The sequence below is a fragment of the Camarhynchus parvulus genome, chromosome 9 (genome assembly GCF_901933205.1).
Source record: "Camarhynchus parvulus chromosome 9, STF_HiC, whole genome shotgun sequence".
Lineage (NCBI taxonomy): Eukaryota > Metazoa > Chordata > Aves > Passeriformes > Thraupidae > Camarhynchus > Camarhynchus parvulus.
Genome location: NC_044579.1, coordinates 2,473,150 through 2,499,588, shown reverse-complemented (window position 1 = coordinate 2,499,588; position 26,439 = coordinate 2,473,150). Strand labels below are relative to the sequence as shown.

The following is a 26,439-nucleotide window of genomic DNA, read 5'->3' as shown; positions in this document are numbered from 1 at the left end:
ATTATTTGTGACCTGCAAGAACAATGTGAGGAGCTCAGGCCCTCAGTCAGATGTTGGAAGGTGACAGATGGCTTAGGAGCAGCAGCACATTCCTCCTTTTTTTATTCTCCTCTCCTCATTGTTTTGAAAATTAGACATGAGTCAGAACAATTCCTGTTGCTTGGGGATTAATTTTGTACTTGCACAGGTAAAGCAGAAATCTTATCTCTGTTTATTTGTCTCATTTCCTACAAGATAGCAAATTTCCAATTATCAGGGAATGGCCAATGAAATAGCAGCAGCTAATTATATCTCTAACTTCCAGTTCAGGCTGAACACATTTTGAGAAAATTAAATATAATGTCACCAGCACCTCCTGAGCACGCAGACACCTGGTTCTGTTTGCAAAGAAGGGAAAGGCTTGTCCTGAGGAATCACCTTCTCATTAGTGAAATTTAAGTGCAGCAATACCTTTGTTTTCCTGCCTGCCTGAGCAGCCTAGACAAGCCTGACAAATTGTGAAGCTCCAAGTGACCTTCTGCAGGTCTGTTTTGTGGTTAGGGAGGGTTTAGGTGCATAAATTTAAAGTTTATTTGCTATGTTTGGCAATTGTCTCATCTTTTATGAAATTTATTACTAAATGTTAATAAGCAAATGTTTGCAATGTTTTTCCAGTAAAATATATTTTATTTTGTTTGCAGTACAAGTTGAATTCCTATGGTTTTCATCCATTTTATATGGCTCTTGAAGAAGATGGCAATGCCCACGGAGTTCTCTTGCTCAACAGCAATGCAATGGGTAAGAAAACCTTCATTTTATGTCATATAATCATGGAATGGTCTGGGTTGGAAGGGACATGAAGCTCATCCTGTTCCACCCCCCTGCAGGGACACATTCAACTGTCCCAGGCTGCTCCAAGCCCTGTCCAACCTGGCCTTGGGCACTGCCAGGGATCCAGGGACAGCCACAGCTTCTCTGGGCAACCTCAGGGCCTCACCCCCCTCACAGGGAACAATTTCTTCCCAATATCCCACCTAAGCCTCCTCTCTGCCACTTGGAAGCCATCCCCCTTGTCTGGTCCCTCCAGACCTTTGTAAATTGTCTCTCCCCGTCCTCCTCCATGCGCTCCATTTTTGCAGTCAGCGTTTTGCACCGGCGGCAAATCCAGGCCTCCTTTTCTCCCTTCCCTCTCTCCACTTCCAGATGTGACCTTCCAGCCCACCCCTGCCCTGACCTACCGCACCATCGGGGGAATCCTCGACTTCTACATGGTGCTGGGCCCGACCCCCGAGATGGTGGTTCAGGAGTACACCCAGGTAGGAGCCTGGCTGCTGCTGGGCCTTGGTGGGTCAGGTTGGTTTCTCTTCCCTCTCCCCATCACGAGCATCCTTTCCTCTCTCCAGCTGATTGGGCGCCCAGTCATGCCACCCTACTGGTCCCTGGGATTCCAGCTGTGCCGCTACGGATACGCCAACGACTCCGAGGTCGCCCAGGTCGTGGAGGAAATGAAGGCGGCTCAGATTCCCCACGTACGTTGGGAGCAAATAACTTTGGGAGCAAATAACAAATAATTTGAGCTTTTGGCTTCATAGCATCGACTAAATGCATTTAAACACTAAAGCAGTAACCCACCAAAAACACCCCCGATGCGGTAGAGAAGAGCAGGTTTTGTGCCACGGACTCTGGGTTGTGTTAAAAGCTGCTTAATTTTCTTAACTCTTCACACCAAAATATGACAGGAAGGAGCAGTGATTAAGAAAAACCAGCAGGGAGAAAAATGAAGCAAAATAATCTCATTGCCATAATGCTCTGTGTCAAGTCAACTGTGATTTGGCCCAGGTTGTTGTCAGGGTAGTAGGAATAGCACCTAGACCTAACAAAATCAGGCTATAATTTGAATGTGGATTCATTTTAAATATAATAATATCAATGTTTCAATAGAGAACAGCTATTCCCATTGTTTCCTTATAGCTATGGAAATATAGGCGCAGTTTCTGTGTACATATGTACAGACAAATCAATTTTTTTCTATATTTTGTATCAATTTCTCCCATCAATTTAGATGCAGCAGTGAAACGTTTATTTTGCTTATAGATTGTGTAATATTAATTTAACAACTTCAGCCTGAAGTTACCACTGCTTCCAATTTTACACATTGGAAGTTCCATATTTTACTTATTTTGGCCAATTTTCAGTATTTGGCAAAAAAGAGGAGAAAATAATTTAAAATGAACTGTTTGTTGTTTTTTTTTTTTCAACTGCAGGATGTCCAATATGTAGATATTGACTACATGGACAGGAACCTGGACTTCACCCTCTCCCCACGTTTTGAAGGATTACCAGCTCTGATCAACAAAATCAAAGCAGACGGAATGAGATTTATCATTATCCTGGTCAGTTTGGAATATCATTTTTAAATTCAAATGCAGCATCACAAAATGGAGAATATATTCAATGTAAGTTTTGAGCCCAAGGGTAAAAGTGTTTCTATTTGTAGGATCCAGCCATTTCTGGGAATGAAACCGATTATCCTGCCTTCACCAGAGGTGTGGAAAATAATATCTTTGTACAATGGCCTGACACCAAAGAAATTTTATATTCCAAGGTACTGTCCAGGGATGAGTATTTAACTGTGTTTTGTTGATGCTCAGTTTGTATTTAGTGTGGCTTGATTATTTAAAATATTCTTTGTCCCATCAGGTCTGGTCGTTTCTTCCCAATGTCCAAATCAATGAGTCACTGCCTCATGAAGACCAAGTAGAGGTAAATACTGACATGGTTTGGTTCTAGACTCAAATATAGACATTAATCAATTAAAATAGCAGCAAAATCATTGATAAATCTCATGGCAGGAATAAGTTGCAGAAACTGGTTAACCCTTCCTAAAACCCCATAAAATTAGTGAACAAGCTATTATTTTTGTCATTTATTTTTAAGTTCCAGAGTTTTAACTGAGTTTTAACTGACATTCAGTCCCCTCATCTGTCTTGTTTTCCTTTTGTTTTTACAGAACTACGTATCCCATTGTGCTTTCCCAGACTTCTTCCGCAATTCCACGGTGGAGTGGTACAAAAGGGAAATCCTGGAGGTCTACAACAATCCCAACGCCTCAAAAAGCCTCAAGTTTGATGGGCTGTGGACTGTAAGTGTGGAGATGCATCTGATTTCTGGGTTGTTTTTCTCTGCCCGACACTGCTGGAGAGGGCCCAGATTTCTGATTCGCAGTATCTGCACTGCTGTGGCAGAAGTATCCAGTGTTAAATTCCCATTAAGGAAATGTTGGACTTGACAGTCTTGGAGGTTGTTCCCTTGAAACAAAGAATTGCTGAGTCACAGAACAGTCTGGGTTGGAAGAGATCTTAAAAATCTTCTATTCCCGCTCATTGCCATGGCAGGGACACTTCCCACTGTCCCAGGTGCTCCAAGCCCCAATGCCCAGCCTGGCCTTGGGCACTGCAGGGATCCAGGGGCAGCCCCAGCTGCTCTGGGCACCTGTGCCAGGGCCTGCCCACCCTCACAGGGAACAATTCCTTCCCAAAATCCCATCTAATCTTGCCCTCCTTCAGTTCAAAACCATCCCCCTTTTTCTGTCACTCCATGCCCTCATGGAAAGTCCTTTTCCTGCCTTTTTGTCAGCCCCTTTATGGAACATGGGATTTCCAGCTGAGGCTCCTGAGGAACCCTGCGACGCTGCTTGTGTGTAATTCAGAATTTATGGTGTTCTGTAGCAAACTTAAGGGGTTTTACTCTGCTTTTAGGACATGAATGAACCAGCAGCTTTTATGAATGGTGCCATGGGTGGCTGTAAGAACGACCTCCTGAATTATCCCCCCTACATGCCTCGTAAGTCTGATTCCTCCTTACAAGAGTTTTAGGTTTTTCTGGTTCCCAAATAAATTCTTATCTGGTACATGGGGCATAAAAGCTGAAATAAAGATGGATTTATAAACCCACAGATCCTCACTGAATGTGGCCCTTTATTCCTGAGATTATGGGCACACTGCAAGCCCAGGTACTTCAGCAGGAGCTGGGCAGCACTTTGTAAAAAAAAGTTCTTTCCAGCTCCTCACTGCATATGGATTTTGGTCCCAATTTTGTGTCTAAGTGCTTTGCTTGAGGCATGCCAGAGAATTGAGCTCTCTGGTTTTGCACTTTTCTCAGATGAATAATGCAATTAATTAAATATTTAGAAAATATCCACGTGTCTCCTCTCATTACCATTTATGTGAGCAGTCAAATGCTTGAAACGCTTCGCTTTCTTAGCTCGGCTTTCCTGAAGTACTGGTGTAAAGTAGTACTAATTAGGAATTATTTATTAATGGTTTATTAGCATACTCTCGCTGCTTTCTGTTGTATTCAGGTTTCATGAGTGGTTTCTCAGGAATTTCCAGGAAATTAATATTCAGATACACAGATCATACCCCCACCACATCCATTTTTCTGTTTATGTGATTAGTGTGACAGCATTCAAAAAGATTTGAAATATTTTCTGATATACTCTGTTTATTCTTTGAGCCTCTGTAGTAAGAGCATCTGTAACTGAACTATTAAAACATTCACAGGCTCTGATACTTGCATAGGAATATTGTAAATATTCCATTTTGAAAATGCTATTTTTATAATTATAAATAAATAAGTGACAGGCTCAGACACCTGCATAGGAATATTGTAAATATTCCATTTTGAAAATGCTATTTTTCTAATTATTAATAAATGACAGTATAAAGAGACTGAATGTGCCTAACAGATTATGAAAATTAAGAAAGAGTAACTCAAATGATTAATACATGATTATTAATAATAATAAATATATTTCTTCCCTCTCCACAAGATTTGGGATATAGGTCAACAGGATTAATCCACAAAACTCCCTGCATGGAAGGTCTACACTACCTGCCAGACGGGACCCCAGCCAGACACTACGATGTCCACAGCCTTTATGGATGGTCCCAAGCCAGACCCAGCCTGGAGTAAGTGCTTTGCATGTCCCATGCTGCCTCCACGATATGTTCTGATGCCTCAAGGAGCGGGAACAGAGGCTAGATGGAGTTAGGAGGAATAAAAGTGGATATTTATTGAAGTGCCCTCAAAGGCCACAGTCGTGGCTCTGCCTGGATGGCTCCAAGATGGGAGCAAAAGAGGGTTTGGTCATGAGATCTCACAATTTATAAGTTTTAGTCCAATTGCATATAGGAGTTAGCTGTCCAGTTAACAGCTTCAAATTATGAAGTTTCATCCTCCATGCTTGCTTGCCCGCCCTCCTGTTCTCGCGTTGTTCATGCTTTGGGCCTGAAGTTTGAACAGCTCCTGTTGCTGTTGGGAGCTGCATTTTCCCTTTCTTATTCCTGTTATCCCAAAGTCACTCAGTGATGGGCTCGGCCTGGGGCAGGTCCCTCTTGGCTCTGTCAGAAACAAGGCAGCTCCAGAAGTTTCTCACTGGAGCCACCCCTGCCAAGACCTTGTTGTGCACACCCAGTGGAGTAGACAAGAACTTGATAGGAAAAGGAATATCACCATCGTTTCTGTGTTTTAAACATGAACTGTTTTCCTCTGTTTTGTGAGGCGCTGCAACAGAAATCACTACAGTAAATCTCACTTCTCACAAAGATAGTCTCGCACTGGAAATTTATAGCAAATGTTATCTACAAAATATATATATATACACTCATATATTTCAGTCCCAAATTTATTTTTTGGCAGTAACTGAAGGGGTACTTGTGAAACTGAAGAAATGCAATAATTTATTTTGATACTTAACCACCCAAACAGAAAGATTATTTGCACACAAAACTCACAAAAGACTAACTGAGAAGCAAACATCAGTATTTTATGTAACCTGGTGTCATTTCAGTCCTCCATCCATTAGACACAGGAACTTTGGGATATTGCCTCGATGCTGTTCTGTTGTAATGAGGTTTTTGCGTAGCCAGAGTCCCTATTAGTGAATACAGGAACTGTGTGGAGGTAAATGCAGCCTTTGAGACCTGAATAATTATTTTTCATTGATAGAGCTACAGAGCTGCAGGCCTGAGGCTCCAGGCACTGAACACTCAGGTCCTGCTCATCCCTGAGCAGTTCTACACATGACATTTGCTGTCTTCATTTTGGAATTTTGGCTGCCACCTCCAAAGCATTACTGACACAGGGAAAGCAAGCAGAGAATTAAAGTGTTGGACAATATGTTATAAAGGAATAAAGGATCCTAGGAAAGTTTGTCTTGGAGGAAATAATTATGGCACATTAGTCTGGTTTAATTGCTGTGGTAATTTAAGTGACTCGTGTATCTTTGCTGTAATTATGGTGTCACTAAAGCTGCAAATCCTATAGAAAAATAAGCAAATAAGTGCCTTATTAAAGCAGCAGTTTAGGCAATTATGGGGCTCTCACACTGGAGAGCAGTGGGACTTAATCAGGGTGATTTTCTGACTAATATTCATATTGATATCCTGTCACCTTGGTCTTTCAGGAGGAACGAAAAGTCCCTGACACTTTTTTTTTTTATTTCAGCACCTTTTAGTCGACTAAGCTTATCCTGAGAAGTCCAATATTCCTGCTACCTCTGTTTTCACTCTTGTGAGCCTTTTGGTTTGATTTTTGCTAAATTATTTCCAACTGCTGCTTCAACTTTTGGGGTACTTTAAGAAAGGAATGACGTGCCCTCGCACACATTATGGAGCACCTAGAAAATGGGCTTAGAAAACTTTTGCCACATTCCTATTTTCCCAAAGAGGAGTTAGCCTGAGCTGGAAAACTCCTTTTTAATCCCTCACGTTTGCCAGTTCTCTTTGCAGCTGCAGGTTGGCCAGCTTTGCTGGGATTGTGTCTGGATCGTGCAGAATTGCCATAAAAAGCACAAACGGACTGGATGTTTATGAGGCAGCCCTTCACTAGGATAGCACAAACTCAAACATTTCTTTCTGGAGGCTCTCGTGCAGTAAATTCTGGTGCAGTGTTTCTCCTGTGAGCCGTTTCTGTGCCTGTTCCCAATGCAGGGCTCTGCGAGGCGCCACCAAGGAGCGCGGGATCATCATCAGCCGCTCCACGTACCCCAGCAGCGGGAGATGGGTGGGACACTGGCTGGGGGACAACACGGCAGCCTGGGACCAGCTGCACAAATCCATTATTGGTACGTGCCAGGGAAAGGGGCTGCATGCCTGGGAGCACCCAATCACGGAATGGGTTGGGTTGGGAGGGACCTTAAAGCCCTAAATCCAGTTCTGCCCTGGCAGGGACACTGTGCACACGCCAGGCTCCTCCAAGCATTATCCAGCCTGGCTTTGCTTCTCCTTCGCCTCCTGGCTTGTTGTATTCCTGTGATTTTTAGCTGAAAATAATTGTTCAGCAACCAGAATTTGTGGTCAATTCCTTTTTCAGTTTTTCTTCTTACTTCCTCCTGTACCAGGTGCTGGGAACTCCTTGAATTCCCTTGGGATCAGGCCCTTCCATGCCCTGTGTCCTGCCACTCTTTTTTTTTAATTTGCTCCTGTCCACCCACATCCAGTCTCCTTCTGTAGCAGGAAAACACAACACATTAGAGAAATTGTGGGGCTTGGATTTGGTTTTTCTCTTCTAAATCAGTAGTGTAATAAACACTGTCTATGTAACCATAAAATAAAAAAAAAACCCCAGCGAGTAACTCCAATTTATTTCTCTTTTCAGGCATGATGGAGTTCAGTCTCTTTGGAATATCTTATGTAAGCTAATGAGTTATTAACTTCTATTTAATTACCGTGATGTTGTACATGATAATACAGTTTTCCATTTGGGTTATTCTGAAAATTTCAGACGGGAGCTGATATCTGTGGCTTCTTCAAAGACTCACAGTATGAGTTGTGTGTCCGCTGGATGCAGCTGGGTGCCTTTTACCCATATTCCAGGAATCACAACGAGAAAGGAACACGGGTGAGTTGCAATTTTTTAATAGTTCATAGCAGCTGGGCCTTTGCAACACAAAGGCAAAACCAGACAGAACAACGCACAACTGCCCTGGCTCAAAAAAAACCAAAACATTCCGAGTCAAATGCAGAAAAACAGAACACTTTTGGCTCTTTCTCAAATTAAAATTGTCATTATTTCTATGCTGGCTCTGCTGTGAGCCTCCCCATCACCTGGGAGGTTTTGTGCCCACAGAGGGGCTGCTCTGGGATTTGGACACTTGAAGGAAGCCCCTTCTAACTTTGCTTTCACTGAATCAAACTCTGCATATTTTCCCCTCTGTGCCATTTGGATTTCAATGAGCTACAGCGGGGCTAAAATGGAGATTTTATGGCAACTGACCTCGGTGCTCTCAGCCCTAATTGCCCATGATTATAGAACAAATGAGAAAATGGGGCAGTGTAATAAGATGCTGGAGTGAGACTCAGGAATTTGTGTGCTCTGCCTGTTTGCCACCATCAGATATTGTATTTCTGCTGAAAGGAAAGGGAAATAATTGCCTAAATGTAGGCTAAGGAGTGGAGTGGAGAAAGCTGTAAAACAAGATAACTGGGAAAATGAAAAAAAGGGAAACAGCACTTGTGTTGCAGGGAAAGCTTCAGGTCCAGCAGAGTGGAGCTATTCAGATGGCAAATATCTAATGGATTAAAGTCTCCTTTTCAAAGGCAGCTGCTTTATCTCACAGCACACACCTTCCACGGGCCCTGAAAGCTTCAAAATGCAGATTCAGGGTTATCGTGGTGCTTCCAGCCCTACCCAATTTGCCAAAGTATTGTTCCTACATTTAATAAAGACTTGAGGCTCTCCTGACAGCAGTCCTTGGTGCCTCGGGCTCCTGGGTGATGTGCCCTGGGACGTGTCACACCTTGGGGACACTTTGCATTAAACATTTTTACTGTTTCTCCTGGGTTTTTATCAGCTTTCCTCTTTCTACTTCCCCTCCTGGGGCTGACAGTGACAGCCACAGTTTTCACTTGCTCCTGAGGCGAAGAATAAACAAATGAAGATGCTCTGCTTCAGAGAGGAAATTTCCTTGGTTTGTTTTGCTGTGTTGACTTGCTTTTTTTAGCTTTCTCACACAGTCCAACCCAGCTTCTCTAACAACACTCTCTTTCAGAGGCAAGATCCTGCTTCCTGGGATGAAAAATTTGTACAGATGTCCAGGGATGTACTGACCATAAGATACACCCTGTTACCTTACCTCTACACCTTGCTGCACGACGCCCACGCCCAGGGCAGCACCGTGATCCGCCCCGTTCTCCACGAGTGAGTGCAATTGCCCTGCTCTCCCCACCAAGAATTCCCATAAAACTCCTCCAGTTGTGACCCCCTAACAACAGAGTTGTCTCTTTGTTACAGCATTTCCCCCTACAATTAAAAAACACCAAGTCTTGGCTGGGAAAAACTGAGTTTTTGCATGTAGCAATTTGCTTTTTACGAAGAAGCTCAGAAAACAGTGGCTCAAATTAAAAAGTCTGTCCCAGTCTGTCCAAGATTTAATTACTGTATATAATAAGTGCAAGACTTTTAGAGTTTTGTTGTCCCAATGTACTTGAAAAGCAAAAGCAGAGAAATGGACCAAACCCTTAAAGCTAAGCACTAAGTTGCATTTCTCTAATGAGTGTCACATCAGGATCTTTGTGGAGCTGTTAATTGATCTCTGAAATATTAACAGCAATAATGAGGAAACAGATCCAAGAAAGAGTAGGTGAAATTACTGCCAGAAGGGTGTTAAAGGAGGAACTTTTTGGGAAAGCTCAGCTCTGGCTGTCTGCTCCTGGCAGGTTTGTGGGAGATAAGAACACGTGGGACATCGACAAGCAGTTCCTCTGGGGTCCTGCCCTGCTCATCAGCCCTGTGATGAAAGAGGTGAGCTCTTAAGCTTATTCATTACTGAAAGGCAGTTCAACTGAGCTTCACTTGTTTTTATTTGAGGTGCCTAAAATTTGTGTGTTTAACTGCAGAATGATCGGACTGTGAACGCTTACTTCCCCGATGCCCGCTGGTATGATTACCACACAGTAAGTCATCCTAAAAAAATTTTATTTTAAAACTTGGATTTTCTGTCTTTTCACAGTGCTGAGCATGGCAGGGAGGTGGGAACATTCTCCTGCCTAATTTGCATTTAATATAAGTTCTCAGAAACATAAAAAAAAATTATAAAAATCCTCGATTCCTTTATAATAATGTATAATAACACGACCAGAGTTATGATAAATGAAAAGGCGAAGTTAATACCTTTAATTTACAATTCTTTTCACTTTTTGTAACCCTCAAATGATACACAGAAGGTTTTTGTAATGGAATTCTCTAATGAAGAAAGAAAAAAACAGGTTTAGCTGCATAATTTTTCTTGGAAAATAATAAAAGATTTGGAAATAGGAAGAGCAGGATCAAAACTCCCTTCATTAATCACAGGTTTGTGTTTCACCTGCTTGGCCTCTTTGCCATCACCCATGGTCAGGCCAGCCTTTTATAGACCCAAAATTTCAGGGTTTCTCTTATTAATAGTTACTCCTGTAGTAACAACTCCTAATTAACCTCTCTAGAGAAATATTACATTTTGTTCTGAAGGAAAACCCTGTAAAAATTCATTTTTTTTTGTCCATAGAACTCAGATACTGGCTTTAGGAAACAATTCCAAAATCTGTCAGCTCCTTTGGAGCACATCAACCTGCACATCCGAGGTGGATACATCCTGCCTTGGCAAGCACCTGCTAGAACAACTGCTTACAGGTAGGAAGAAGTGAAAATTTTAAATGTAATTTGTCTTTTTGGTGGTTTTTTGTGGTTTTTTTTTTTTTTTGTTTTTTTTCCTAATGCTGTTTAGTAGTATGGGACGGGAAGATGGCTATGGGAGGTGAGTTGGGTGGTTCACGACTTTTCTGGAAAGGAATTACCATTTGGGGAATATGGAATGTGACCAGCTGAGGGAATTGAGAGGAAATTGTGTTTTGCACAGCCGGAAGAACCCGATGGGACTCACGGTGGCCCTGGATGATGCTCAGCTCGCAGCAGGACACCTTTACTGGGACGATGGGGTTCGCATCGGTATGGCCAGCCCTTCTTCCCTCCCTAAAACCCTTCTTTCTTCCTGTGAAAATGGTTGGATACTGCCAAGTGAGGCTCCATCCCTGGGGATATTCAAAGCCCCAATTCAAGCAGAAAAAACCAAACCCAAGGATGTGAACTGGGGAGAGAGGGAACGAACTCTGGGGTGGAAGGGGTGGACTTGGCCAAGGCCGTTTCTGGGGCACAGATCTGAACTCACCTTCAGAGGCAAAACTGAAATGAAACCTGCAGACCAACATTACAGAAACATGATCCTTCCTGACAGAAGCCACACCACGCTGTGATTTACAGAATTAATTTGCTGTATAAATTTGCTGTATAATTTCCTCATGCCCTGGGCCTGAGGAAAGGCAGGTAACAAAGATTCCTCCTCAAACCTGTGGGAACCATAACCACAGATCATGTGAGAGCTCTCACTGATCTCCTCAACGTGGCTAAATTTAAATTGTCTGCTGGTAAGAGACACTGAGCTGGCATTTCTCCTCCCCACCCAGAGAGCACTACCCTTGTAACAACAGTGAGATTCCCACCAGGAATGCAGGAAATGTGCCTTGCATGGGGACCTGGGGGGAGTTTGCAGGAGGCTGGAGGTGGATCTGGAGGTGCTTCACACCCTCGGCCAGCACTGGAATCCAGAAAGGACAGCCACATTTAGGGAAAGCTGGTGGTAAATGGAATTTGAGTGGGGCATCTCCCAGGGTGGCACTGCCAGGAGTGTGGGAAGGCAGGACAGGGATCAGCACTGCTCTGAGGGCAGTGACAGCTGAACCACAGCACTGGGGAAACACCAGCAGGGGCCTCAGAGAGGCAGCACCCGTCAGGTGTCACCTGGAATTGTCACCTGGCAATGGAGGGGGATGTGGGAAATGACTCTCCATTCCTTCAATGTTTCAAACAAACATTTTTCTCCTCATCTAAGCTCCCCTGATCTCCCTAGTGCTGTTTCTTTGCCTGCTTTTATATCCTACCCCTAAAAAGTTCTACTTTTATCCTCATTTCGGCTTTATATACACTGAAAGTATTTGTCTTTGATATATGTCTAATAGCATTCATCTCCTGGAAATGCACAACTTCTCTTTATTTACATATAAATACATCCCTTGTATTTGTAAGCTGTCTGTGGACAGAAATTTTGATAATGTATTAAATAAGGTGGCCAGCAAAAGACATTTTATTAAATTTCTTTCATTCTTTCTTTTTAACAGATGCATATGAAGATGGTGTTTACCTGCTGACATCATTTACTGCTAAGCAGGTAATCACATTAGCTCATATTTATTTAATAGCCACTTCAGGTGATTTTTTTTGTATTTTTAACTATGGGTATTTTAATTTGGGTCTTCCTAATGTCTATGTATCCCAACCTTACACTAAATTGTGCTCACAGATGATTAGGCTGCAAGAAATGTGATTAAATTGTGTTAAGAATGAATTTAGGAGAGAATCTGAAGAGTATTGTTAAGCACAATTGTCAGATTTCATTTCCATAACCAGTGGAATATCTGGAAATAAATTAGGCTCTAATTACAGGGACTTTTGGCTTAAAAGAAAAGCTCTTTCTATAGTAGGAGAAAACACACTTTCTTATTTCATTATTTTCCAGTGTGCCACAATGTCTTCTAATTTTATCCACACTGTTCTTTCCTCTCATCTAATTCTGTCTTTGTCAAATAAAAGGGTGTTAATTGCTAAGGAAGGGAGTTTGTTTTGCTAACGCTCAATATTTGCAGTTGTAAGGAGATTATAAAATAAAAGCACCTTTCCCTGCTCTTACAAAAACCTCCTAAGGAAAAGCCTAATTAAAGAGGTCTTGAATCAACCAACAGTGAGAAACACTCACCCTCTGAGCACCAAACACATGGAATTATGTCACAGCACTTTTGGGCACATCCTAAAGAAATCCAAAACCCACTTAAAATCGCAGTAACTGAATGAGGGGGAGCTGTGAGTGCTAAGGGAGGGCATGGGGAGGCAGGAACTGTTCTGGGAGGGGAAAAGCAGGAGAGGAGAAGAGGCTGGAGCAGCTCTCAGGGCACCTGGAAGGTGCCACAGGGCAGGGAAGGAGGGCTTTGTCCTGCAGCTCTTGCCGCCCAGCCAGGGGTTGAGAATTTCTTGTTCTTCACAGCTGAGTGGCAATTAAAGCACAGCAGAGCCCAGGGTTTGGCCATGTTAATAAAGTGGAGAAAAGCTTTCAGTATCTGAAAAATAAATAGCAACACACAGGTGTTAGGAAATAAAAAATTGGAAAAAAAAAAAAACAAAAAAACCTGGGGTGAGGATAGCAAATGAAAAGCTGAAGTGGATTTCACAGAATTAGAAAATAGTTTGGGTTGGGAAGGACACAAAAGCCATCTCATTCCATGGCAGGGACACCTTCCACTGTCCCAGCTGCTCCAGGGACCCAGGGGCAGCTGCTCTGGATTTGTACCAGCCTAACCCCAACCTCTGATATTCGCCTTTCCTTCTTCCTTCCAGAACGTTCTGGAGATCACAGTTACACATAAGAACTACACGGACCCAAACAACCTCATGTTCACTGAGATCAGGGTCCTGGGGGTGCCCAGCAGTGTCACCAAGGTGACAGTGACACAGAACGGGGCAGCAATCCCATCAAACCACCAGATTGACTACAGCAACAAGGTGAGATGCTGCTTGAAGGGTTGAAGACCTGCACTTGTGTTAAAATATTTTAATCTCTGGAGATTTAAAATATTTAAAACATTTTTTCTTACCATATTTAAAATATATATATATTTAGTACATTAAATTTTTTTATTAGCCTTTAAAAAATATTTATATATTTACCAAATTTACCAAAATATTTCTACTTACTATATTTAAATATATATATATTTATCACTATATATATAAATATATATATTTAAATATATATATGTATCACTATAATTTATATTAAAATTTTTATATATTTAGCATATTTAAAATATTTTACTTACCATATTTTTGTATAATAACATATATATTTACACTTAATATATTTTTACTTACCATATTTTGAACATATATATTTAGCATATTTAAAATTTTTATAATAGCCTATTTAAAATATTTATATATTTAGATATTTAAAATTATAGTATATTCATAAAAATATTTTATTTACCATATTTTAACATATATATTTAGATTTAAATTTTTGTACTATTTAAAATATTTATATATTATGTATTTAAAATATTTATATATTTACCAAATTAAAAATATTTTTACTTACCACATTTTAAACATATATATTTAGCACATTTAAAAATTTTATATTGGCCTATTTAAAATATTTATATAGTTAGCATATTTAAAATATTTTACTTACCATATTTTAAATAGTTGTATATTTACCATATCTAAAATATTTACCATATTTAAATATTTGTATGTTTACCATATTTAAAATATCTATATACTTAGCATATTTAGAATTTTTATATTAGCATATTTAAAATATTTACTGTATTTAAAAATGCATGTATTTACAATATTTAAAATACACATCTATTTACCATATTTAAAATAAAGAATATTTCAGAAAGAGGAACAGGCTGCCATCAGGTAATGGCACTTTAATACCATTTAATGCCATTTCTGGCAGTGAATTTTGTTCCCTAACTGCTTCCTTGCAACCTTGGAGATGTGACAGGAGAAAAACCTGCTCTGAGATTCTGCTGTTGAATTTTTGATGGGAAAAAAAATTCATTTGCACTGTGGCAATGTATTCCAAGTTTTTCTAGTTTAAAAATTTCCTTTTTTTTAAAACAAAAGGAACCTCAGCTCTAAAAGAGCCCGTGGATGAAGGAAGGGATCAGAGAGTCATGGTCAGACTCCCAAATCTGTGCTGGTTAAACTGTGTTTGCAGTGATATAAACACAAATGTAAATTAAAAAGGGAAATAAATTCCTGCAGTTTAAAATGAGAAGCCAGTTTCTCCCTGGAACACAGAAAACGCTGTGGATCTTCAGAGCTCAGTTACTAAATGTGCATTTTATGTGTCTTATTCCCAGGTCCTGAAAATCACCAATCTCCAGCTGGAACTGGGCCAGAACTACACCCTGCAGTGGAGTTAGGAAGGAAAATAAAATCGGCCACTACTCTGCATTTTCCCATATTTTTAAAACCACTTTTCAATTTCCAAAGCGCTTTTTTTGTCACCCTGGAATGCTTTTTTCCCTTCCCAACACAGCAGTACATTCAGTTCACAGCCAGGTGTTCTGTGTACAAAGCAGTCACGAGCCAGCAGAGCCACTTGAGGATTAAGTTTATCTTTCAGAGAGAGAACTGAAGGGAAAAACTCTGTTTTTTAGAGTGGAATTCCTGTCTGACTTCATATCTGATTAATTTTGTAAAAAAGATGCAGTAGATGTTACCAAAGTGGGTTGGAAGCTGTAATTTTGCCTATATTTAACTTCCATCCTAATTTTAATTATACCCATGCAGGTCATTATTATGGAGAATTTAAGGCCAGATAAAGTAGAAACAAATATTTTCAGATGACTGATTTAGCATGAAATAATGTTTCAAGATGTTGGTCTATAAAATATTCAGATACTTGAAAAAATAATTTGAAGTTGGGGGCGGGGGGTTTATGACTTCAGCCAGATTTGTGCTCCCTGTGTTTTAACTTGAAGTTGTAAAATAAAACCTGAAATTTTAAGGTTAATGAATGAATGTTGGTCTCTGTTTATTTCGCTGAAGGAAATGTTGTTGTTATTGTGTATTTACCATAATAATAATTCGCATTAAAGCCTCTTTTTATCCCAAGAGTGCAGCATATGAACTAAAGACACTGGGAAAACATATTTACAATTAAATTTGATGGGAATAAATGCTGCAGGAGGTAGTGGCAATCTCCAGTGACTGAGCTTTACATTCATTTCAAGGATTGTTCTTTGCTTTAAAATTCTGCGGTACAAAACTCAAAAACCAACATCTCATAGGTGGATTAATGCAATTATAGAGGGTGAATTTATTGAAATTTCACTATGGTAATGAAGTTAGCAAAGAAAATGCTCATTTAGGAGTAATTTTATCCTTTATATTTTGACACATAAACCTTCCCTGTTTCTCAGAGAGCTGATGCAGATGTGTCCCTTTGCTGCTGAGGGGGAACAGAACCTTCAGCCCACTCCCTCTCACATTGTCCCCCCATTTTGCACCCTCATCTGACACTGGAAACATCAGGGATAGCCAAAGGCTTCCAAAAAACCAGTTTTTCCTTATTTATTTGGGGAACCTTGTTACTGGATTTTCTTTCAGCTTTGAGACCCTTCCAAATAAAAAGATTTTTTTCCTTATTTACTTGGGGAACCTCATTCTTTTCATTTTTCCAGCATTCAGAGTCCCAGCACATCACATGAATCCTGTGTTTCAGCCCCAGGGAAGGTTTTATTGAGTCCCCAGGGTAAGAATTCCTGAGGAACTCACCCAGGCTGAGAAATCCCAGCTTCAAATCCCATGAAAGTCCATCATCCTGAGCAGTGGGGGAGTTTCCAACAGAATTCCACAATTTCCTGCTCGTGCTGGGATGGGATTTTTTAACTCTCACTCTCCTCATACTCTGACTTTCCAGCACCTGTAAAATAACAACACCCAGCTTGACACAATCCTGCTGTACATCCCAGCAGAAAATCCTCACTGAAGGCACAAAGGCTTCCCTGAGACAAAGTTCTGCATTCCAAATCTTTTTTCTGAGCTTCATTTTCTGGAACTCTTGGAGCTTTGCTGGAATTCTTGAGGTTTGAGAGCAGCTGAAGAGAAATGCCCACTTGGGACAGCTTAGAGGGAAGCCACCACTAACTGGTGTGGGCAGGAAATGATGGAAAATCAGCTCCCATTCCAAAGGGTTCCCAAACGATCCCTGCACTGAAAAGGCTCCTCCTGGACCCAAATTTTGGGAGAGACTGGATGTGGTAGAACAGGAGCAGATACTGCTGCACTGAAGGATTGCCCCTGGAATTACAATTCCACTCATGGAAGAGATAAAACCACGTCACACTTGGCTGTGCTTGTTCTAATGAAGCTGCCAGAAATGCACAGGTAATTGGATTTTTCCTTGGAGCTGGAAGGAGCAGCTGGATGGCAACATCTGGCAGCACAGCTGGAGCGTGGTGGGCTGGGAAAGGAGAGGGTTTGGCACCTTTGGGGATTTTCCTTTCCTTTTTCCCTTTTCCTTTCCCATTTCCTTTCCCTTTCCTCTTTCCCCCTTCCCCCAAAATAATCACTTTTGTGAATTTTGTACTCTGAGGAACTTCTAGGGTTTTTTTCCAGCTAAACCAGGAAACCTTTGACAAATGATGCAGAGTTAGAAGTTCCTCTTTACATTTCCTACATTGGAAATACCAATCTCCCGTGATTGCAAGGATTCAGTCAAGCTTGGTGGTGTTTTCAATAACCAATACAAGTATAATATAATACAGATTTTTGAGTTATGATTATTTGCAAGTAAAATGTTAAAAATTAATCCAATGCAGTGAACTTCAAATTAGCCCATGTGGAAAGTTTAAGTGTTTAAATACACATTTGGTGTGTGCTGTATTTACATCTATAATTCATAACTGCATGGTTAAGTGTGCACACTTAAACATACCCTATGTGTATTAGTTACATTATTAATATTTTAAATTCTATTATGTAAAATAAGGGGTTTTTCCCATTATTATACGGTTGCTCTCACATTCAGAGTCATTTCAGTAGAATATTTAATGCATATGAGGCATTATGCACATTATAATAATTATGGAATAAGAGATTCAGAAATGCTCCCTGACCAGTGGGTCCCTTTTAATCATCTCAGGAGACCTTTCAGGTGGATGTAGAGCCCCATTTCCTCCCCTTGATACAAACCCCACACTCAGGGTCAGCCCAGAAAGCAGCTGATACTGAAATATCCCAGCCCTTTTTAAAAATGGATAAAATTTGCATTGAGTACCCAGTACAGGAAAGGCAAATAAAACGGCATTTAAGCAGAATGTCCAAAACTACCTCTTAAAAACATTATTAACTGGAAGTACCACAGGCTTGGAGGAGAGCAAAGAATGTGATCAAGAGGATCCCTCCAGATCTGTGCGTTCCTTTGCCTGCACGGGAACAACTGGAAGAATCTTCTCTGTAAAAGAGAAAATATTCAAAAATCCAAACCACCTCATGAGGACACAGCCACAGCAGCTGGAATTAAATCAGGTGAGCCCAGGAGCTGATTTAACAGCTTCCAATGCCCTGTATGCAGGGATAAAAATATCCTCACAGCTGGTTTTCAAGCAATCATGGAATGGTTTGGGCTGGGAGGGAACTTCAAGCTCATTTTGTTTCACTTCCACTGTCCCAGGGTGCTCCAAGCCCCATCCAACCTGGCCTTGGAATCTTGGTTTGATAACTGGATACAAGTCCAGGACTGAGGAGTTTTGGATTTGGGTGGAATGCAAAAGAGCTGCTGCCTGAAAATGACAGAACTCAGCAGGTTTGTGTTATTTTCTCCTGAATTTGAATGTACTGCTGAATTACAAACTGGGATGTGTTTGAATTAAGTTAGAAAAGGGAAACCTGCAAAGAATTGGGCTTTGTTTCAAGTCCAACCTCTTGTTATTGCTTTCACCAATAGATTTAATTATATTGGTTATTATTTTTAACAGATTAATGAGAAATTAAAAGCAATTCTTAGGAGTGTTTACCCTGTAGGATAAATATTTATTAAAGGTTCTCTGTATTGACACTTCTCCTCAGAACAGCACAACTCTGGACATCCCTTGAAGACAGCAGCCACAAATCTCCTCTCCTTTCCTCTCTGTTCTGATCCCCACAATTCCTCCCACATGTCTCTCATGTTCAATAATGAAAGAAAACAGAATATCCTGCTCTGCATCCACAGCCTCCCCAATTACTCTGTGCTACCCGATATTCCCAGCCATGCTCCACTGCAGGGATGCTGGGAAGGGCATTTTGTTGTTTTCTATCCAGGCAGCTCCTGCTTCCTCCACAATACTCCAACTCCTTTCACCAAATCCCTCTCCCACTGCACTCCTGCTCCCCTCAGCTCTCCCTTTCCCATTTTTCCTGCCGCCTTTGGCTATGCTCAGTGCTCTGAGCTGTGCCAGGCTGGATAAAATGCTTTTCCAGGCTCTGCTATTCCATCTCTCTACATTATATCTCAGGTTTAGCTGGGTGTGTGTTCAATTCCCATCTGTCAGAGCTGGGGCAGTTCTCTGCTGTTCTTTGGGCAGTTTTCTTTATCTCTCCCACAGCCAATCCTCCCTCCAGGAGATCTCTTCTGTCCATGGGCCATTAATTATTAATTATCTTCTGTCCATGGCCAGTGAGTGTCCCTGCATGGCTGAGCAAATTCCATCATCCCATGGGGAGATGCTCCGCCCAGGGGAGGAGCCAAGCATTCCTACCTGGATCCAATCTGAGCTTTGGGACAGCACAGCAGCCTTTGCCCGCTGCATTGCCAGAGGAGCAGCTTTCTGCTGCCCTGCATTGCCAGAGGGAGCCCAGGCCCATCTGCAGCAGCCCTGGAGCTGCAGAGCGACTCTGGCAGTGGTTGGGTTTTGTTTTGTACTACTGCATTTATATTTTTAATTTTTCTAGTAAAGAACTATTCCTATTCCATATCTTTGCCTGAGAACCCCTTAATTTCAAAATCATAATAATTCAGAGGGAGGGGGTTTACATTTTCCATTTCAGGGGAAGCTCCAGCCTTCCTTAGCAGACACCTGGCTTTTCAAACCAAGACACATTAGAACAGGAAATATTTCCCTGCCACCTCTGCACGCTGCAATCCTGAATGGATCCCATCAGTTCTGCCCTCTGCCCTTTATAACCAGAACCACTTTGGAGGGAAAATGGAGATATCCCATCCTTTGGAGAGCCTAATCCCTTCCCACACATCTTTCCAAGCAAGAAAAACAAAGTTTGCCTGACTTTGAGAACTTCCCCTCAACACAAAAGCCTTTTCCAAGGGTTTTAATTGAAGCCAAGCACCTATTTGGGTTACGATGTCCTATATTTAACTTGAATGGAATAATTTCTTTTCTTGTATTTAACCTTTGATCAGCTGCCTACCTTTGAACTCTGGATATCGATCCCCTCCTTGTTATCCTTGTCCCACTTCTCCTGGAGCTCTTGCATAACCTCAGAAATCAAAATAAAATTCTCTCTTTGCTGAAATAGCTTTTTTTTTTTTAATTTTTGTTCACAGAGATGGCTTCACTTTGTTCTTTTGTTTTTTAATGTAAGTACCACAGAGATCTGGAATACAATAACGAAGATGTTTGTACAGTTTTAAATCAAATTCAGCACTGGGGGAATGTGTGGTTGCACAAACAATAAAAATTAAAGATAACATCAGGATAAATTTAAAAACTAACATTAAAAATCTTGTCATGGTCTGAATTTTCCTTTTTTAATATGACTTAAAATGTTCTAAATCATGTAATTACCTCTTTTCAAGTGCTTGCATTAGATGATTTGTTGTTTCAGAGTGATGCAGGTAAAAAGCTTCCTTAGTGATATTTGTTCCTAAATTAATTCCAAAGAGAGAAGCGAATTTCTACACGCAGGGCACACTGATAAACAAAATCTCACCAATCCTCTTGTCCCCAGATAATTTCAAAGTACCCAGACCTAAGTGATTTATAAATCCTGTGCCACTCTCAGGCTTGGGGCACATCCCAAAGTGTTTTTTCCCTTTTTTTGTCCTTTTTCTTTGGAAATATCCTTTCATCCCACATCCCACCCCACTTCTTTCACTGTCATATCCCAGATGGAAAGTGAATATCTTCTTACCTGGGGACACAGAGAAATAAAACTGGTTTTAGCAAGACCAACAAAAAGCACACCCTACACTGAGCAGGAGCAGCACCTCTGCATTTCCTCAGCACTCCTTGGAGCTGGATTTTCCCAGAATTTATGTCAGGCAGGTCACCCCTGAAAACCTCTGGAATTACACAGATAAACCTACCAGGAGAGAATTTCCACTTCTTTTCCAGCAAGAGATTATCCTGACTGTTTCTCAGAGTTTGCTGTGTCTCCTCTGTACCCCAAAAACTTAATTCAACCAAACATTCCCATTCCTGGACATCACTCCAGCCCTTCTTGTGCTGACTTTCCCCAAACTGAAATTTTGGCTATTTCTCCACCCTTTTTTCTGCTTTCCTGCCGTTCTAAAGTGAGTGTTGCCATCAGTGTCCTGCCCACCAAAGCCTTTCTGAGTCCTTTCCAACTTCAGAAATTCAGAAATGATTTAAATACCCAGGACCTAGAAAACAGAACCACTTATTAATATTTTATGAGAATAATTTTGGGTCAGGCTTTTTGCCTCTTACAATGCACTTTAATGCACTTCTTATTGAGTCTTCCATTAGAGCTCTGCAGAGGTAATTCAGATTTCCCTTTTATTCACTATTTCCTCACAAGGGAATAGCAAAAGCTGGAATTCTCCACATCCTGTGAGATAACTCCTGTGAGATTTTTGTATTTATTGCTTCTAGATGTCAGACAGGGAATTCACTTCCCACCGTGCCATAAAGCAGATTTATAGAATACAAATGCATATATGGGTCAAAATGAAATATATTTTTTTCCTTAAATAAAAGGGGAGCAAAACTAAAAGAAGCTTTTAAAATAATGACAAGGCAGTGAAAATGTCCAATTTCAGGTTATATATATCCAACATTCAAATTCTATACTGAGGAATAAATCAGGACTTTATTTTTTTTGTTGTTCTGGTGTAGAAAAAGCACCTGAGAGGGGAAATATTTTCAGCGGAGTGTGAGTGGCCTTCACACTCATCTATAGCATCAACCTATAGAGGATGTGTTATGATAAATATTTACATGTGCAGACATAAATTTCCATATCCTGCAGAACTGATTATGTCAAAGGAAAATATTTGGGTACTAGACAAAAAAATCCCACTTTTGATTTTTCTTTCCTCTTTCTTTTCTCTCATTTCTTTTCTTTGTAAATGAAAGAAAAAATATCATGCATATTATATAAAATGTAATATATTTTAATATTCATGCATCTTTCAAGGATAGAATCTTCATGCTATGGGTTTCTGTAAAAAGTCACCACTTTCAGAGGTTGTTTTTATTCAGACTTGTTTTTTATTCAGACTTTGGAGGTTTTTATTTATATTTATGTTTCATCTCCATGCCCTGTAGTCACATATGTCCACTTGTGTAGGATGGATATAAGCAGTCTGCTTCCTTAATTTTTTTGACATAACTTTTTTGCCACCCTACTGGAAGAGCAGGGGCAGGAAAATGTGGAATTCTAGACTCGGTAATGTTGGAAAAGGCTTTTAAAATCATCAGGTTCAAGCACAACCCAGCACCACCACCATGCTCCCACTGAACCCTGACCCTGAGTAACACATCCAGAGATCTTCTGAACAACTCCAGGGATGGGGACTGGACAGCTCCAGGGATTAGGACTCAACAGTTCCAGGGATGGGGGCTGGACAATTGCAGAGATGGGGACTGGACAGTTCCAGGGATGGCATCTCCACCACTGCCCTTCCAATGCTTTACAACCCTTCCCATGAAGGAATTTTCCCAAATATCCGATCTAACCCTCCCCTGGCCCAGCCTGAGGCCATTCCCTCTCCTCCTGTCCCTGTTCCCTGGGATCAGATCCCAAATCCCCCCGGCTGTCCCCTCCTTCAGGAGCTGTGCAGAGCCACAAGGTCTCCCCTGATCCCCCTTTTCTCCAGGCTCAGCCCCTTCCCAGCTCCCTCAGCCCCTCCTGGGGCTCCAAACCCTTCCCCAGGTCTATTCCCTTCCCTTCCCAGGCTCCAGCATGAGAACAGAGATAAGGAGGGACAGCCCAGGTCCTCCCAAAATCCCAACTCTACATCCCTAGAATCCCAGGGGCTCCCTCCATCCCTAAATCCCTGCAGCTCCTCAGCAGGATGGGAGGGATGAGGCCACGAGCAGGGGAGCAGCACCAAGAGCTGCAAACGAAGGAGAAAAAAGTTTGCTTGTAGTATGTGAAAAACATAAAAACTGGGAAAACTTCTCCTGTCTTTTCTTTTCTTCTATTTTAAATGCTAAGTCACAGATTTTAACAGCAAGGGGGGAGGAAAGAACATTGTTGTTGAAACCAAAGAATTTCTACTCCCCAGCCTTCCTTATTGTTGTCAACTTCAGAAATTTCCAAAGCCTAACAACATCACTTCAAAAGCACTTGGTCTAAACGAACACCAGATAATGAAAGAACATCTTTTAAGCATATTTCCAGAGACATAAAAACCCCCAGCAAGCTTCCACCAGCGTCACTTTGACAAACGACGCTCCCAAAAAAAAAAACCCCAAAAGAACAAACCCAAAAAATGTGGGCACGGAACTGAAGGTGCTGGCAAGAGTGACACTTTCCCTCCTGCTAATTGACAACTTGGGGAAACAAAGCCACAAAAAGAGAGACGTTCTGCTGCTGCTCTGGTGCCTGGAGCCTGTCAGGAGCTGCAATCAGCTCGGGTTTGATCTCGGAGCCGAGAGGGGGAGCAGAAGGATCTGCCTGCCAGAGCACAAAGAGACGCAAGAGGCAACCCAGGTGTGTTTGAAGGCCCATAAGGAGCAGCCAGGGAGGCTGAAAAAGCAGAATTTTCAATATTTTCAGTGCTCTGTGGTTTCTTATTTAACAGCTTAGTGAGGTTGCATTATTACAGCCAAGTGGGGAATAGCTTCAAGGTGAGAAGTTTGGGAGGGTGAGATGTTGGAGGCAGCACTCAGCCACTGCGTTCAGGACAATGAAACACACCCAGGAGTTCTGTTTGGAGAAAAATCCAGAAATTTTGGCTACAAAATTGTTCAAGGCCAGGTTGGCTCTGAGCAGCCTGGGCTATGGAGAGGGTCCCTGTCCATGGCAGGGGGGGAACCAGAGCAGCTTCAAGGTCCCTTTCCAGCCCAAACCATCCCACGATTCTTTGATTCTGCTGACTCACTGGTACTGGTTTTAAATAAATCCTAAACTGTTTTTAGTAATAAATGCTACATTTAATCATAAAAATGGGGATTTTTTTTTTTTTTGCAGTATTCTGAGATCAGTAATTATTTGATATGCTTGCTATAGAGCTCTCTATGTATTATACAGATTTATAGATATAAATCCCACTATTAGAGCAGCCAATAGCTTTTGTCTTGTGCAAAAAATCTGAAAAAATATTGAGCATTTTATTAACCCTTTTTAAATTCATTCTCTATGCAACCGTGAACCAGCCTTGGCTTTTACACTGGAAATTTCAGCTGAAATGATTACAAATCACAAGAAAATAAATTCAGGATTTAACAGCCTCTTATCAGATATTTTTATTATAATCAGAGATCCTATGGCTTCCGGATTAGATGCTCTGCTGCTTTTTTTCCCTTTAACTTAGCAATAATCCTGTGTCTATCTGTACCAAGAGGGCTCTTAAAATTCTACCTTTACATGCAAGAGCACTGCTCCAGCAGCTTTTTTCCCCCCATTTTTATTTCTGTCTCACATAAAAACCAATCCTCCATGAACTTACCACCAGTGAGGCCAATAATAGAAAACAAAATGCACTGATGGAGATTTTAGTGCCCAGTTTCATGCTACAACCCACTCTCATGGCCTGGTTAGAGGGGCAATAAAATCTGCCTTGTTCAGGGGAAAGCTGACACTTTCTTTTTATCTCTGAATCTCCAAAGGCTGGGCTGAGGAGTATGGATGATTTTGCCATGGGAATTATGAAAAAATTTATGAAAAAAGGCCAGCAGACGTCATATTTTGCATCAAAAAATAATGTATGGAGCATTCAGGTTTGTTATGGAGAATATTGATCATGCAATTTAGCAAATTATCAAAAATAATGAAAATTGCACACCAAATTCTGGGCATTTCCTCTGCAGGCTCAGCCGTGCTGTATTTTATTCCATTTTGCAGAGAATTGTGTTTGGTCTCCTGCAGAAAGATTAGCATCAAATATTAATAGTTTTCCCCTATGCAGAGTCAGAAGATGGGAAGTGTTTGACTGTTTTCCATCATTCTAATAAACTGTTCTGAAAAGAAAGAATTATGGAGTGTCTGAGGTGGTGAAAACATGGCACTGGCAGGTAAAAAATGAGTCCCAATTCCAAAAATCAGAACAGAGAGCAAGTGCAGAGGAATGATGGGAGAATGTTGGGGCTCTCCAGGTACAAATGCACCTTGTCAATCTTTGTATTTCCCTCAATACCAAAGCACTTCAGACATCTTTTCACCCTTTTCACCCATTTCTGAAGTTCTGTGGGAGGCAATGAACAGGAATGAAAGCTGGCTTGAGGTTTGAGCACACTGTTTTGAAATGCCACCCACTGAAATGTCCCGGAGATCTCCAATAAATGAGGTGAATAAAACCCTGTCTTTCAAAAAGGAGATGGGCAGAGCCTATCATTCACCAGGAACTTGTTTGCCTTCACTGCAAATTCAGTGTTTTGCTCTTTTAGCAGAAATTATTGACTTGGGGAAGGTGAACACATCAGGTACAGACTAAATTCTCATGCATAATATGGGCAGGAAGGAACTCAGCCTCCAGATCCACCTGGAGCTCTGTGTCACCTCTGGATCTCCTCACCTCTTTCCCTGAAAGTTTTCCAATGCTCAAACAGCTCCAATTCCTCAGAAACCTGCATTTCCTTCCTGAGAGGCTTTTAAACAAGAGCTGGCTGCAGGAGAAAACAGACAACGGCTCCGTCAAAAACGAAGCCGTTCCTTCCATAACATTTTAGATCAAATTAATGATTTAGTGAGTACAAGTATTGCTGCTATCAGGCTTCCATGGCACTTCCAAAAAAAACCAAGTAGATGGCTGGAAAAATCCTGTGGAGAATTATTGCTCACACAGACGTGGCAGCGCAGAGTTGCAGCTCTCGCCAGCGACGAGAGCAATAAAGTCTGACGAAGATAATGCAACAAACATAATGGTTTGCTTTGCATCTTAAATAGATAATGAAGCAACCAGAGGCAATAGATCCAGCAGTTACTGCGCTCAGGGCTCCATAACTAACAGCTCAGAGCAGCAGGATTTGCTGTGCCAATAAAGTTAACAGACGGCCGGATCCCGGCGCTTTTACTCGCCCCACTGGTGATGTTCTCCATGGGAACTGGGGGGGTCACTCCCAGGAGCAAAGTCTGGAACAGTGGAGCCAAGTATGAGTTAAAACTATGTCTTGTGGATTGGGAGAGGTCATCTTCAGGGATTGTGACTCAAATGCTCCCAGAGCAGGTCCCTTGGGAGCGTTCCTTCTCCCTCCACAGCTCCAACCCCCAGGAGAAGGCTCCAGACTCCTCTCCCTGTCCTGATCCACACCAGCCTCAGTGATTCAGTGATTCCATTCCGTGTTCCTGCTGAAGGAACCCATTCTGGGGTTCTCCTCACCTCCTTTTTGCTGCTCACACAGCTTCAAGCTGAACAAAGCTCCCCAGCTTCTCCAGCTGCAAGAA

General features: G+C 41.4%; 1 protein-coding gene across 1 annotated transcript in view; it reads left to right on the top strand.

Annotated features, from left to right (window-relative positions):
* SI (sucrase-isomaltase) overlaps window positions 1-15,065 on the top strand; it is a 42,233-nt gene extending 27,168 nt beyond the window's left edge. The window contains exons 28-47 of the mRNA XM_030954261.1: window positions 681-777; window positions 1,183-1,295; window positions 1,383-1,508; window positions 2,244-2,372; window positions 2,477-2,584; window positions 2,680-2,742; window positions 2,990-3,121; window positions 3,738-3,822; window positions 4,811-4,949; window positions 6,972-7,105; window positions 7,639-7,673; window positions 7,765-7,881; window positions 9,032-9,180; window positions 9,699-9,783; window positions 9,879-9,935; window positions 10,526-10,650; window positions 10,877-10,965; window positions 12,192-12,241; window positions 13,462-13,626; window positions 15,003-15,065. Coding sequence (XP_030810121.1) covers window positions 681-777; window positions 1,183-1,295; window positions 1,383-1,508; window positions 2,244-2,372; window positions 2,477-2,584; window positions 2,680-2,742; window positions 2,990-3,121; window positions 3,738-3,822; window positions 4,811-4,949; window positions 6,972-7,105; window positions 7,639-7,673; window positions 7,765-7,881; window positions 9,032-9,180; window positions 9,699-9,783; window positions 9,879-9,935; window positions 10,526-10,650; window positions 10,877-10,965; window positions 12,192-12,241; window positions 13,462-13,626; window positions 15,003-15,065 — 2,061 coding nt within the window. The remainder of the gene's footprint in view (window positions 1-680; window positions 778-1,182; window positions 1,296-1,382; window positions 1,509-2,243; window positions 2,373-2,476; window positions 2,585-2,679; window positions 2,743-2,989; window positions 3,122-3,737; window positions 3,823-4,810; window positions 4,950-6,971; window positions 7,106-7,638; window positions 7,674-7,764; window positions 7,882-9,031; window positions 9,181-9,698; window positions 9,784-9,878; window positions 9,936-10,525; window positions 10,651-10,876; window positions 10,966-12,191; window positions 12,242-13,461; window positions 13,627-15,002) is intronic.
* Window positions 15,066-26,439: the final 11,374 nt, after the last annotated feature.